This window comes from Taudactylus pleione, unplaced genomic scaffold, assembly GCF_031769625.1.
Source record: "Taudactylus pleione unplaced genomic scaffold, aTauple2 ptg001827l, whole genome shotgun sequence".
NCBI classification, from domain to species: domain Eukaryota; kingdom Metazoa; phylum Chordata; class Amphibia; order Anura; family Myobatrachidae; genus Taudactylus; species Taudactylus pleione.
Window position 1 is genome coordinate 1,847,213 of NW_028286224.1, and position 16,173 is coordinate 1,863,385.

Sequence of the window (16,173 nt, forward strand, 5' to 3'; positions counted from 1 at the left end):
CACTTTACCAGCACAGCCACTTGTTAATCTGTACACAGCCACTTTAATCAGCAGAGTATAGCGCAGCATACAATCAGCGTGCAGTGTGCCCCCAATACACAGTCACTTTAACAGCACAGCTAGCCACTTGTGACTCTGGACACAGCACAGCCAACTAATACAGCAGAGTCTAGCGCAGCATACATCAGCGTGCCCCATACATAGTCACTTATCAGTACAGCCAGCCACTTGTTGTGAGTCTGGACACAGCAGCTGCACAACCAATACAGCGGAACAGTGTGCAGCATTCCGCAACGTGCGAGTGAAATGGTGCTGAGTCCCGGTCATGGCACCTTATATAGAAGCCAACTTTTGTGAGAATCCGACGTTGGGAAGATGACATTCAGCCTCGCAGTGGGATCCGAGTCAGGTGGAAACACGTGAGCCGCGGCTCGGGTGGACTCAGATACCCGGAATTCGGAGCGGTCCAGATTCCACAGAATCCGAACCACTCATATCTAGTATATATTGGGTTATTGTGTATAACTGTGGGAAAATTAAGTGCTGCTTCTCTTACTCTTATGCGCCAAGGGCAACCCACTACCTTATTCTTTTATAACTGCAGAATGACGTGGCTATAAGCTACATACTAGAACAGCGTTTCTCAAAGTGAGTAGTACCACCCATGGGGGTGCTGTATTGCCCTACGTGCGCACTAAGTGGTGTCTGGGGAGCACTGTAGCGATAAGCAGGAGAAGGCAAAAGTGCCATCACTTTTTCAAGGTGTGTAGCCTATTGCTGCAGCACATGGCCTCTACCTCCTCTCTGGTGGCTTCTGCCTCTGGTCATGTCAGGACCCCCCTTTATTCTGCAGTGGCGGCAACCCAGGAGGTAACTGATGTCATCATCAGTTATCTTCTATTACATAGATGAGTATAAGTCAGGGCAACTAAGTGTGACCAAATCTGGGGCCCTTATACCTATGTGCAGTGAGAAAGCAGTAAGAAGGGGGAAACTGGGGAGATGTATTAAACCTTTTAAAGAGGACAAGTAGAGAAGTTTTTCATAGCAACCTATAAGCTTGTAGGTATCATTTATTAAGTATAGTGTAGAAAATGATAGCTAGAAGCTAATTGGTTGATATGGGCATCTTCTCCACCTGTCCTTTTTAGAAGGTGTAAGGGGATAGGAGGTGGAGGCAGATGAGAGAGTTGTGTGTAGGCAGAGCCGTAGCTAGACTTTTTGGTGCCCTGTGCCAGAAAGAGCATTGGCGCCCCCCTCATTTTTCAAAGGGACATAATGCACACAAAAAAGGGGAATGTACTCATGGGGAAGGGCCAGGGAAGAGATAGGGGGAGCCAGGAGATGCTGGGGATGAAATAAGAGGAAGCTACAAGTGAGAATGATAATAAACAGAAATTTGACAGGCCCAAATAGCACCCCCTGACCTGTGGTGCCCTGCGCGATGGCACCGGCCGCACTACCATAGCTACGGCCCTGTGTATAGGGATAACAAAGAGGGGTTTAAGGCACAGCATAAGCCACCCTCTAATCCCACTTAGCTGGTATTAGTATAATTGTGACTCTTCAGCTACTGTGGAACTGCAAGTCCCAGCAGGGATCCCAGTAATAGATGTTAGGAATAGCAGTTGTGTCCATATATAGAAGAAACACAGTATAAAATGTGTATTATACTTGCAAATGCTGCCAGTGAGGGAGTTAGAAGCTGATGGACAACGGACTACAAATGAATGTCAATGCACATAATCAATCATCAAAGGGTGAGTACGATATACAAAAAAGTCGATTATGGATTCCATCTGTAAACACATTAGACACAATGGGCCTGATTCAGAGACGCACACTAATGTGATCGCAGCTGAGATTTCGTACGCATTGCAGCTGCGAAAATAAGCTAATGGTTACAAAACTTACCCAAACGTGAGGACGCAGACTGCTGCCTACTCATATGCGTACGACGTCGCTCACCTGCGTGAATATCGGTAACATCGACGGACATCGAGCAGCCTTCTTCCTCTTGTTGGAGGTCTGACCTTCCGCAAGCTTGGGAGCTCTTCTGACACGCAGAGCTGCGTATGCAATCACAGTGGCTACTTTATACATGCCCATGAAACGACGCTCAAACAGACAGATAGGCCTGCGTTTTTTAGACAACCCCAAACGCTGACAACCTGTCACTCACTCTGCGATGGATTCCTCTGTACGCCCGTAGTCGCAATGTGATTGCTGCGGCTGATATGCCTGAGCAATAAATAAACAATCATTCGATCTGCTTGCGTAATCTCCTTTGCATCCAGCTCTGAATGAGTCCCAATGTCTCTCCATTTTAACCTTTTCTGAGCACCGGGAAGAAGGATTAGATCACACAAAAAAGCAACACGACACACATCATTGCCATGCAACCACCGTCAGGTAACAGTATGAGATTACCTAATGCCTGATTCTATATGATAATTGGTGAGTATTATATACCGGTCCCCCTACACCGGTTAAACACTGTGTGCACTTTATTTCACTTTTCTTTATTTTCGGTATATTATCTCTGGACTTCAAGTCACATCTTTTAGAATGTTGGAGAAGCTATGGAACCACTCCCTTCTTCCTCACATTGCACCCCTATCGGGACCACCTTGGTCAGTCCCTGAGATCCCAGTTGAACACCCCAAACCTTTGGCAGACTACCCTCTCTGGCACGGACAATCTCCTACCATATTCACTGTAGTCCCCTGCCAGACTGGCAGTGTGTAGCTCAGGTAGAAGTAATCATTTTTATTAACACCTGCATGATATGATGCAGGGTCCAGACAGCAAGCAGCATGACTTAGAAAAATACAGCGAGAGAACTGGAAAACTGTCAGACACTTTAACTGGATATTGTTATTTTCCTCACCTTACCGAAGTTTAGTAAAGCATGCAATATCTTTATCAAATAGCTAGTACCTGTTAGTCATTGTCACCATCAAACATGGACAAGTCAGACGTGGGGCTTCATTATAAGTGGTCATCCTTTGACCAACTTCATCTGACCTTGAGGAACGTACCTACATACCTTCATTTAGCTGATAAGAGTACACCCATGGCTTGTTCACCAGGTTTTCTTAGATTATATTAATGTTTTCACAGAAACATTACAGGTGACCATTATGTAATAAATTGAAAAAACAGAATTGCATTTGGACCAATAATGAGACATTTATTAAATTAAATAATGACAGAAACCGACAGTTCAAGTACTGTAGCTTTATATGAAAGAGCTACCTACTAACTGCATTCATAAGTCAATATGCAATTGTTTCCAAGCATAATAGAAATCCTCTAAAAAAAACATAGCAAAGGCACAATTGAAGCCTGACATGTAAAATTATAGAAGACAATTGCTTGTACTCAGTTCTATTTTATGAATGTTACACAATCAACTTGGATATTTAAAGCTCAGGGGTTGTGTAAAATGTAAAAACTCTAGCCATGAAAACAACAATTAGCTGCGAAAATTGCAGTTTTTTTCGCCACAGCCAATAAAACGCGAAAATTGTTGCCAAAAACAGGTGAAAACGGCAACAGGCAAAAAAAAAACTGGAGAAAAGTTTTCTCCATCCCAGACCAGGAGAAAAAAAAATGCTAAATCCCTATTTTTGGCTAAAAATTTGGGAATTTCTTTAAGAACCCTTTGAACACCCCCTCTAATAATAAATAAGCGGAATTTTTTTTGTAGGTTGCGTACTTTGGTGAAAAATGACCCTGCAAATTATGTGAAAAAATGTTTTTTACTTGCTAACTTATATGGCATTACAGGGTATTTTATGTAGATCATGGGAGAAACCTCGTGAGGTCAAGAAATCTACGTCCACCGACGCAGACCCTGGCCTCGTCCCTCCTGGAAAACTGGGTAGACACACAGAGGCGTCACTGGGTCTGGTGACACCTGGTGTGCACTCTGACTATATCAGAGCGCCGTAGGAGCACCTGCACCCGAAAACGGGAGGGTGATCTAAAATAAACGGGTGTGGCTTCACTACGGATCCCAATGACTTCACTCCGAGGGCTGCCCAGCATTGCCGGAGATGCTGGGCTGCCCCCGGAGACTGGGCTGTCTGCACTGTCGGTTCCTCTTCTATGACAGGAGCCGGATGCTGCAGGAGAATGTCACACTGCAGCACCAGGCTCCTGTCACTGCAGAGGAGACGGCATTTTGGTGTCACCCTCCGCACGCCCCTCATGATGTCACTGTAGACACGCCCCCGCAGTCCTCTGTCAATTGAAGCTGTGCATTAACCATCGGGTTAGCGTACATCTCTGAATCGGGCCCATAGTCAGATTGTAGTACCTTCCAAATTTCCATCAGGCTCTATCGCAGTGGTTCCCATACTTGGTCCTCAAGGCAACCTAACAGTACAGGTTTTAAGGATATTCATGCTTGAGCATAGGTGGCTTAATTAGTATCTCAGTCAAAACGATTTACCCATCTGTGCCCAGCCATGGATATCATTAAAATCTGTCCTGTTAGGGTGCTGATTCAGAGATAATACACAGAACGCAGCTGCGAAAAATTGCTTACCAGAGCATAAGGATGCCCACCACTGCCTTCTCATATGCATACGACATCGTTTACCTGTGCAAATATCGATAACATCGACGCAGATCAAGCAGCCATCTTGCTCTTGCGGCAGGTCTGACAACCGCTAACACTGCAGCTCTCCTGACACGCAGAAGGCTCTCATGCTGCATATGTAAACGCAATGGCGTGTGGGAGGGCGGTATCGCCTGCGTTTTTCTAACCACCCCCCGTTACCCCCCCACACTGAATACTTGCAAATGGGCTCTCTATGCATGCAGAATCGCAAGACAATTGCTTTGTGTGCGCAGTGCAGCTTTTACGCATGCGCAATGGCAAACAATCGCTTGCCCATCTGAATCGCAGTATCACCCTTAGGTATGGGCAGATACAAGCGTACTGAGATCTTACACAAGATAGAAAAGGCTTTTATACAGGTGTAGTTTAACATGTTTTAAAAATAGAAGTTGTGCCCTTTGAAGTTATGAATCAGAGCAAAAGGACATAAAACCATTTTGTCATGGCCAGTATGATACATTTCATTTCCAGCATAAACTAAGTGACAAAAGATGACTAATGTGACTACAGAACTTCTCTTACAGATGAACCTGCAATTGTATAATCTTGGCAGTAGCACCACAACTTGGCAGAAGAATGTGCGTTTCAGCTGCGTAACCAAGTGAAAAAACTCCAAGGGTATTTTTGTGGAAAAAAAAATTATGAATTATACTGCGGTTTTACTATTTTATCATGATAATGTCCAAAAGATATTGGCCCTCATTCAGAGCCGCACGTTAACAACAGTACGCTCGTTCCGAGCGATGTTTGCACATCTGCGCATGCGTACGCTTTTTAGTACGCATGCGCGAACCAGTCAGTGCGGCCGAAAATCCTTTGTACGCTATATAGCGAGTGCCGGCTATTTTGAGTGACAGAATGAGGCGTATGTGGGTGGTAACAGGGGAAGGTGCTTGAAAATGGGGAGTGGAGATCCGAACGCAGGCGTGCTTAAAGGTCAAAACGGGCGTTTTATGGGTGTGTATATTTAAAACAGCAGCGTCATTGACCACGTCACTGGGTTATTTTATAGCCCGAACTGCACGCAAATTTGTGGTAGCAAACACCAACCACAAGAATAGCGAGCAGTTCATACGCTGGTCGATGTACTCGATTAATCTAATAAATAGCGGACATGACGTAGGATGCGTGCGGCCAGGGGGCGTTTTTAACAAATAAACGAGCGTATGTTTTGCTCGCTCGTTCAGACTTAGAGGCGTGAACAGACTGCAATGTGCGTACGGATCATTTGAATAGCCACCCCTTGTTTTTAAACGAACGACCGCAAATAGCGTACGGCTCTGAATGAGGGCCATTGTTCTAAACAAAGGCATTTTCTTAAAAAGCTATTATGAATAGGAAATAGAGTAAAATTTTATGAACAGTCTGAGATCAACTATTTTAACAACGCATTACTTACAGTAATAAACAAAACTGAGACGTGAAATGTTCCCACAGTGACATGAAACTTGTAATAGTTATATAAAAAAATTGCTTTCGATACGCAATTTAGATACAAATTCCCATGTAAAGCAATATTGTATACGTTTAAGTTGAGCAACTGATGTACATAAATAAATTGTGCCAAAAATCCTCTAAACCCTCTAGTTTATCATTAGCATCCCAGAGTAGATTTTGATCATTACTGTGCTATACATTTTGCAAGTCCTTTTGCAATAATACTACATCTCAGTGGTATAGCAGTACTAATCAATTACAAGGTACTTCAAAATAAAGATGCTTACTGTGAAAATAATGTTCTCGACCGTACAATGAACTTGAACACATATTCCAATGCTTTCAAAGTCCTGAGAATTGGCTCACACTGCTCTCCCCTGCTGGAAACATCTAAATATTTCTTCAAAACGGTCATTAGTTTCCTGTCAAGAAAATATTTTGCAAATAGGTTAATGCTTCAGTGCCGCGCTAAATAAAAAATGGCGAATAATATGAATGTAAAATCTCTTTCGTAATCACTCATTTGTAGAAAAGGTGTGCTTGAGTAACACAGATTTATTATGTTGCTATTAACCATACAGGCTATGCTATAGCAAGAAGAAACTGCAAAACGTCATTTTTTAATGAACACAGAAGGGTGGCTATTACAAAAATAATGCAATAAAAATAAGTAGCTACAATGCTGCACAGAACAAATAAATTCCATATAATACTTGTAAGTTTTACTAAATGAGCATGGCTATATGTATGTAAATTAGTTTATTTGTAATCGCCGCTTGTCAATCCTTATGCCAGCAATTCATTAGTACAACTAAACTCTCTTTCTGCAATCATGGGCCTGTACACTGATCATATACTGTACATATGTCCATACTATTCAGTGGTTTTGATGGGATTGTGTAAATCGTCAATGTCCATCTGTTTTTTTTCATTAGGTTATGACCAAAATCGGCATAAACCCACCAGGAACAAAACGCATCTATCTGGCAAATCAGAAGGTGAGGAATCACAATACACTTAGGGGTAAATTTACTAAGATTCGAGTCTGATCGAGTTTGTATTTTTTTAAACTCGATTTTCATCGCCAAAACTCTGTGATTTTCCCATTTTTAAACTCGCAAATTTATTAAAAAGTGAGTTTAGTTGAAAGTGAGTTGTCCGATGGTGAAGCAGATCGCGATTTATCCCCCGTGTAGCAAGTTTAGATGAGATTACTCACCCGAGATTGCAATGTTTTCTCTCTGCAAAACTCTCCTGAGCAAGCAGCCTGCACATATCAGTGAGATATGTGAAGGCCGCTTGTGTGTTATACCTGTAAAAAACGAGTTAAATGTAAAAAAAAAGACATAACCAGCACCGGACTGCTCGGCCAGTCCTGGGGCCTGATTCAGACCCACTCGCGAGCGGCTGTCCGTCCGCAAGTGGGTCGATGTTCTGGACTGAGCATGCGCACGACGGAGGGAGCTCCGTCGTGCGCATGCGCCAGACGCGACGAGCGAAGGAAAGTCCTTCGCTCGTTGTGTCTGATCAAAGGGGGCGTGCTGTCGATGTTGATTGACAGCACGCCCCCTTTGGTGGGCGTGCCGGGGGCGTGCCTCCCTGACGGGGGCGTTCCCACGGGAACACCTCCCGTCAGAAGCCGGCCCACTGACATCACTAGTGATGTCAGTGGGAGTGATTTTGGCTCTGATAGAGCCAAAATCACTCCGGGGCTTGCGGTTGAAAACCTCAACTGCAGGCTCCGGCTCGCAGTTTCGATGGTCGCGATGGTCAAGACCATCGCGGCCATCAAACTGCACGCTCGTATAGGCTGTGGGTGGTGACCCACAGCTATACGAGCGTCCAGGAGGATGCTCCATTTTCATGGAGGGCGGCCCTCATTCAGAGGTAGGCCAGGGGCGTGCCTCCCTGACGGGGGCGTTCCCACGGGAACGCCTCCCATCAGAAGCCGGCCCACTGACATCACTAGTGATGTCAGTGGGAGTGATTTTGGCTCTGATAGAGCCAAAATCACTCCGGAGCTTGCGGTTGAAAACCTCAACCGCAGGCTCCGGCTTGCAGTTTCGATGGTCGCGATGGTCAAGACCATCGCGGCCATCAAATTGCACGCTCGTATAGCCTGTGGGTGGTCACCCACAACTATACGAGCGTCCAGGAGGACGCTCCATTTTCATGGAGGCCGGCCCTCATTCAGAGCGTGCGCTCTGCTCAGAGCGTACGGCTCTGAATGAGGGCCCTGGTTCCTAAAATTACAGGGGGAAAAGCTTGTAATTTAGGAACCAGGTTTTATATATAGGTGGGAAAAAATGCATAGGGGTCCCCCTATATTTAAAACCAGCACCGGACCGGGGTGTAATGCCACAGCCAGGAAACTCTATCACCGGGTCTCCAGGACCAAAGCATTAACACCACACACTGGTCAGCCCAAGCCGGGGATCTCAGGGGAGGTGGGGTCCCCCCTCTCCCGAAAGCCCAGGCTTAGGCTGAAGCATGGGGCTCTTCCCCGCACCCCTGGAGCGTTGGGTACGAGGGTTAATAATGTGTTATAGAGTTCCAAACTATTGTAATTTACAGTGGAACTACAAGTGCCAGCATGCCTGCTATTGTAGATGGTGCGGTGGCAACGTGAACCCTTACCTTTGGGAACCCTAGCCACCGCACCCCCTGTTATAGGATGGATCTTCAGATAACACAAAGACTTACTTGTAGGCTAATGTAGCACTGAAATGCTGCTTTATGTATGCTTCTAATACAGTGTTAAAATGTTGAAATTTCCGATCTGCGATTAGTCCAATTATATAAATCTGAAAGTAGAATAAATTAAAATTACCAAATAAGTTTAGAATAAATGAAGTCATCAACAGTACATAGTGGTGTCTCTGCAAATAGCACCCAACTCAAACCCCATTCACATATACAGCAAAAACCCACGTTTTTTGCTGTGAACATGCATCGACCCAGTTTTTTCTACATGTGAGTAGAAATGACCTGGATTGAAGTCCCGGGTTCACGACCCTGCTCTGTATCAAGGTCAGACTGGGACCCGGGAAATTCCTGGGTTGATAAAACCTGTGAAATACATGGTTCTATGTCTGAAAGGGGTGTCAGTGGTCACCAAAACTGCAAGAGCAAAACGAAAATACTAAGGGTATAAAAATATTTAGGGCTCAATCCAATTCAATGCGAAGGGTGCAAGCTGCCGCTGCAACGGCGTTAAAATGCTGGCAATGGCACAGCATCTCGCACCCTTCACGGTCCACTCCGAGCCCGAATTCGCATAATTTTGCCCAGAGCCCTAAAGAACTGCAAGCACCTTTATGCGAATTCTGGATGCCGTCAAGCGCACCTGTTGTCGCAATGTCTCGCACCTGCGAGTACATTGCATGTACTAACTGGCTTGACCCCTTAAAGTGTCTGATAAGCTACAAATGTATCGTGAAATATACTATATATATGTCCCCTTGAAGAAGAAAAAACACAAGTGTCAATGGAAAGCAATTATCCAACCACCTGGGTGAGACTACAGTAATTAAAACCTAAAACGATAATAACTAATAAGGAAGAAAACCAAAATACCCATGTAGATGAGCCTGATGTGGAGAATGGCTAAATGAGCAGATCCAATATAAATAAACAATATAGAATTGCAGGATCCAAGTGATATCTACCAGTACATGGGACGCTCATACTGTACTAACAAACTTGTAAAGTGACATTATGGAAATGATCATATTTATTAATATTTATGATTTGCAAATGTACATATAAATATATTTATTTTATATGTTGCTAACTATGGGCAAACTTTGCCAGATAAAATGTCTGCCAGGCTGACACCAAACAGATATTGTGGCCTTACAGTAGGTCACAGTGTATGACCACGATATCTGGCTTCCTCCTCCAGGGAGGAGACATTTCTCTGTTCTTCCCCTGTGAAGGAACATGGTAAATATCGGTTGGGGGGGCCGTGGCAGTGCATACACTGCTCAATATGGCCAGCTGTCCGATCATCGCTAATCGGTTGCCATACAATATGTAATAATCTGCCCGATCCACTGATATTAATCAGCAGATCGGGCCGATAATTTCATAATTTATGCCCGGGTTATGGGGCCATATAGCTTATACTAAAATGCCGGAATTGGTTGCTCTAATGCTGCACATCCGCTACCCGACCCAGGGAAGACAGCACGATTACGACATCGTAATCATACTGTCGTTCCCCATCCCCTGCAGTGCCTACACTGAACGATCAGTCATTCAGTGTAGGCACCCTCCATCATCCCCGAACATGGTCAATCTGTCGTTATCGGCAGATTGACCGGCTTGTTCGGCCGATGAATGATATCGGAAACGACCAGCTGGAGCGCGCATCGCTGGTCGTTTCCGACATTTGCATGCCAAATTTGTGCCCGATTAACGAGCGATTGAATTATATGAATGTCGTTATCGTTCGATCGTTCTGTTTAATCGGTAGTGGATACCGGCCTTAAGAAACATTGCAATTTTTGTTTGTTTGTTCTCATACATTATATTGTTAAAATGGTTTAGATAATTAATTTGAGACATAGCTGCTGACAAATGTAGATGCCCTATAACTTATATATTTGGTTTAAAGAAAAAAAAATCTCCATTGGGGGATTGAAGTCTGTTCTTCTGCTCTTCAGAAAAAAAAAATATTCTGCATTTTAATTAACCACTAACCAACCACCTGAAGTAGCCCAAAGCTTTAACTAAGGGGTCCCGCTACTATGAGCACTGGAACCTGGCAGTGACAGCATCTGGTTCCAGAGCTGTTCCCAGGATCCAGCTTGTAACAACTCCTTGATGTGTTATCACCCAGTATATAATTAATCAGATTATCACAGTGAATTTTCTGTAAATATGTTTTAATTGTGTCATAATAACTGTAGAGACAGATTCTTACCAGAGCATCAAAGACAAGAATGTCATACTTGTTTGAATGGGAATGTTCCATCATAATGTTGAAAAGTGCATCAAGAGTATCTTGAAGAAACTGTGAAAGTATAAAAGCACAGAAATGAGGGCAAACATACTATACATGGGCACACTTTCAAATATATATTATTACAAAAAATGCTTCTCAACAGCGCATCTGATCAAGGCACCTACTTGATCAGTGAAAAATAATACCTGCTATCTGATTTCTGCACAGGCCATCAATTCCAAATATGATGCAGGTAAAACAAACTTGAAAGTCATCATTTCTAATGCTAGAACTGATACATATATACAGTAGTCAGAGAATAGATGATTTCCTGCAGAAGCATAAATACTGAATGTCGTTAGTAAGGATGTATGATTTACCATGAGTAGGAAGTCCCTAATCCAGGATATAAGGGCCTGATTCTGTGTGCATGAGGCCACACCTGGTATTTACATGCAGATTGTGCATGCGCCGGGGGATTGTGCGTGAGCCAGGGCTGCATACAGGAGACATCTTTGAGAATATACTTGTGCAAAATCCTAACTGATGATAATAATGATTCTTATTGGCTAAATGCATCTGAAACTCTCTTATTTATAATGGTTGCTGCTGCAATCTATTGATATTATTACAGTGATATTACTGCAGTAATAAAGCATATATCAATTTGATATTTTAAAAGCAAGCCGACGCATGTGTATATTGATGTGAACTTAATAAAAATTATCATTGATAAATAACACTCTATACGTTATTAATATCACTGTCCAGCCATATACTAAATTGTGTATGCATTGTGTACTGTATTTTTAGCATTTATTACTACCACTTCTGAAGCAAACCAGGGGCATACAGTGTGCTTCTGATCTCTCCAGGAGTAAAGTAAGAGCGTATACTACCCTTGCTATGCTAGCCAGCCTCACCTTACGAGCTCAGCATGGCTAGTAAAAAACTCCTTTTTCAGGGCACCTTTTGCACATGCAAATATCCAAACATTAACCAAATGTGTTTAACACAAGTAAAACGTATTGAAGTCAATGGAATGACACCCAAAGGGTTCCTGAACCAAAGTAGCACATCCAGGTGCCAATTGTGTTTGAATTTACTACACAGTCTCACTGACATTTCAAAGCAAATTAAAAATGAAATGGGCAACTGGCCTTAATTTTTACGCCAACTGTGTTGTCTTATGCTAGATTTTGGCAATTATCTTTTTTACTTTGTAGACAATGTTTTTAAAGAACCTTCTGTAACCTTCACAATAGGCAAATAATGCACTGATTTAAAGTACATACTTTTACTACTTCTTCTCCATCCACGATTTTCAGCTTTTCCAAGTTTTCCTGCAGAAGTTCAGGCTTCATTCGCCACTTCAGAAGTCCAAGTAGGCCAACTAAGAAGATGCAAATATTTGTAACAATGTCAAAATGTTGTAAGCTTTATATTTTACAGTTTTGTACTGAGATCTGATAAAGATGTCTGACACAATGGTGGTCCTCTTCCTTGGCCAGTTTTAATTGAATGCTAACAAATCAGGACACTACAGGTCAGATTACATGATAGTAGAGCAGTAAGAAACTATTGGGAACTCTCACTAATTGTTAAAGCTGCATACACACACACAACGATTTAGTAAATGAACGATTTTAGTAAACGATTTTGAAAAAATGAACGAAAATCGTTTACTAAAATCGTCCATTTACTAAATGTAATGAACGATTTTTTTGAACTACAAACGATTTTTGCATATTCCCTTACTGAAAATCGTTGAGTTGGTCACTGACTGAACTACAAACGTGAATGCGCATGAACGATAATCGTTCATCGTTTTAACTCAGAAAGTGAACGATTTTTTCAATGACTGAATGATAAACGATATCATTATCGAGAATCGTTCAAAAAATCTTTGTGTTTGTAGGCACCTTTAGTCTTTGATAATCAAAAGCCATATTTCCAAAACTATATTCTCTTCACATTTGAAAAAATTAGCTTTAAAAAACAACCATATAACCCACCCACACATACATACAACCATATACATAAAATGATTAATAGTTTTAGGCTTTGCGATTATGTATACTGTAAAAGCCCCTGTCCTATTGCTTTTAGAGTGATACCTCTATGCAGCAGTTGTTAATTTTATGCCCCATAATAGTGCTTTATCTTATTTTCTGAACTATAGTATAATAGTGCCCTAGTACCACATTACAGTGCCCCCTACCCACATCATAGCACCTCCAAGTTGAAACAGTGCCACATTACAGTGCCCTCAATTTCAAATTATGCCCCATTAGAGTGTCCCTACTTAATTTTATGCCACACTATAGTGCCTCCACTTCATATTGTGCCACATTATAGTGCCCCAGTTCATATTATGTCACATTACAGTGACATCTTGCCATTATAACATCCACTACACACACCTCTCACTGAAAATAGAATGTCGCCACGTTCTGATTGGGCAACAGGATGGACCCAATTTCTTAGCAGGCAAATTCGGGAAATTTGTATGCAACTACAGTGTATAGCCCTAGAGCCTCTGGGCCCTATAGCAATAGCACCCCCTGCACCCAATATAGCTACACCCATGATATTGGCCTTTATATGTTTATCATTTCACATAACCTCTTCAGAGGAAAGTGACAATGTAATTACTGTGTGTGCCATTTTTTCCATGATTCACTGATGGCTTTATAATGCGGTGACATCACTTACCGTCATACTGTATGCTGCACAATGATTAATAAAGAAGCAGAAGTCTTTCTAAATATATAAGAAGAGTGTGTGCACTGCAGTATATACAATAATGCTGTAAGTGGTCTTTTCTATTTATTTAGTGGACAGAAAAATGGTAATTTATAAAAATGGAAAACCACAGGAGCACAGCCCACGTGACTTTGTGTGACATCATGATCGTCCTGTTATGTGAATGCCCCAACTTGCAGGGATGTGCATGAGTAGACAGATGAAGATGGTAGCTAACATGGGTGTAAGATTAGCATCTTTGGTAGAAAGATGCTGGGTGCATCAGTAGCATAGGTCATACTTTCCTAGGCAATGAGACTCATTTTGCAAGGTAAACAGGACAAGGGTTCCCTGGTTTGCAGGGGGCTGCTGAGCTTTACCCACCTCTTTACAAAAGGACTTTGAGCAAATAGATGATGGAAACTAGGTCTTGCCCACTGCCGTTTTGTATGCAGATACACCCGCAGTTGCTCACAGGCATGCTGCATATCATTTTAATCAGCAGAAGCTGCTTGTGCTAAATATTCACTGTGCAAATAAGACGTATTTGAAGGTAAGAAGTCGCACAAAAAGACGCTCGGCGCTACCGAGTCACACTGAGCTCCCGCGTTATGTGTAGCGTGACTTGTAGCGCACAGAGGATGGGATGTGGACACATCTGTACTAATAATAAAGACATTCCCCAGGATCATCTCACTCTCATGGTGTATTTAAGCCATTAATGAGGGTAAACCAAACACCCACCATTACCAGTTCCATCTGGCTTCACAAAACATTTCCAAACACTGGGACCTGAGCGTGTTCTTTATTAGGCGAGAATTGGCAATTAGGAGTAGCAGTTGCACAAAGTGAAAGGCTCTGACTGGGCTTGATTCAGAGATATATATATATATATATATATATATATACGTAAATCTGATATTTAAGCAAATCTCAGATGTTTAATGATCTGCACATGCGCAGCAGCCGCACTGCACATGTGCACACGTGTTCCTAAGACGTCAGTCGCAATGCCTCAAAAGCTGCAGCATGATTGACATGCTGTTGGCATTTGAGTGCGGCGACGGGGAGCGTTCCAGAAAACGGGGGAACGTCGGCATACTGTTTTGGGTTTGCAGAAGCCAGTGGCTGAGTTCTTAAATGCAGATTCACTGACCCGGCAGCATGATTTTTCTGGACATCCTGAGTAACTTGGGAATTCCTCAGATGACCAATGTTTGCGCAGAGGATCCGATGATGCGTCTTTGGATTCAGCCATCGAATCACAGAAACCTGCAGTGATCGTCTTTTTACTTAAGACGCCATCTCTGAATCAGACCCCCTGCCAGCATTTCTGTGGTTAGTTATTTACCTTAAAAGGTTAAAAGGTTTAGATCCAATTGTACAACATCAATACTAATCATAATAGAAACTGTGTGTGTAATTCAGGGCCGGTGCTAGGCTTCTCTGCGCCCAGTGCCATCCTGCCGCACGCCTTCCCTCCCCTACTTCCTCCCCTGAGCGTATACCCAATCACCAATGGGAGAGTGGGGGCAGGATTTTCCGGAGCCGGCCGATGGTGTGTTCAGGTACGGCTGTGCCCTTTAGGCTATGGCGCTCTGGGTGACGGCCCTGCTAGCCCGTGCCTTGAACGACCACTGGAGTATTTGTATAAGAAGAAAGTTTGGGAAAGTTATTGCCAAACAGTGTGATAGAAAAACTGGTAAAGTCCTAAATGGCATATATGTGTGTCCAAGGTTCTTGACCTTTGTATTTTAAACCCACAAGAAATGTCTGTGTCTGCTTTGATTAAGAATTTGGGCTCATAGTAAAAGCCGGATGATGGGTCCTGGGGGTATGGATGTGAGAGTGAAGGGAGGGCTTTTCCGGCTTTCAGCCTGTGAGCAGGCTGATTAGTACCTACAGCTTAGGGAGGCTCATATAAGCTGTGTGAGGGTTTGGTTCAGTGTGTCATTACCTGGGGAGAGCAGGCAGTCAGGCTTGTTCAGAGACACTGTGATGTACTACCTGTAAGTACTGTGCATATGTTTGTGGTAAAGGCAATAGGCCCTACCATTTTAAGAGAGGGAATCTGTTGTTTAGTTAGTGCCCAGACGGGCTAGGATTTATTTTTATGATTTCTGTTTTTATACTGCACAATAAAAACTATCTGAGGCTAATTTGCATGAAAACCCTGGACTGTTGTCCATCTACCCCAGGAGAGGGACCTCCTACCCCGATCATATTACAAAAGCTAGAGGTATTACAGGTTGAGTCTCCCATATCCAAATATTCCGAAATACGGAATATTCCAAAATACGGAATATTTTTAGCATGACTGAGAAAGTGAAATCTTTGCTTTCTGGTGGTTCAATGTACACAAACTTTGTTTAAAGCACAAATTATTAAAAATATAGTATAAAATAACCTTCAG

General features: G+C 42.9%; 1 protein-coding gene across 1 annotated transcript in view; it reads right to left on the reverse strand.

The window, feature by feature from the left end:
* The window catches only part of DOCK2 (dedicator of cytokinesis 2), a 966,148-nt gene that overhangs the window by 675,969 nt on the left and 274,006 nt on the right, over positions 1–16,173 (reverse strand). Inside the window, exons 19-22 of the mRNA XM_088465050.1 lie at positions 12,311–12,408; positions 10,995–11,084; positions 8,771–8,871; positions 6,355–6,489 (exon numbers count right to left, since the gene is read on the reverse strand). Of these exons, the coding sequence (XP_088321176.1) occupies positions 6,355–6,489; positions 8,771–8,871; positions 10,995–11,084; positions 12,311–12,408 (424 nt within the window). The remainder of the gene's footprint in view (positions 1–6,354; positions 6,490–8,770; positions 8,872–10,994; positions 11,085–12,310; positions 12,409–16,173) is intronic.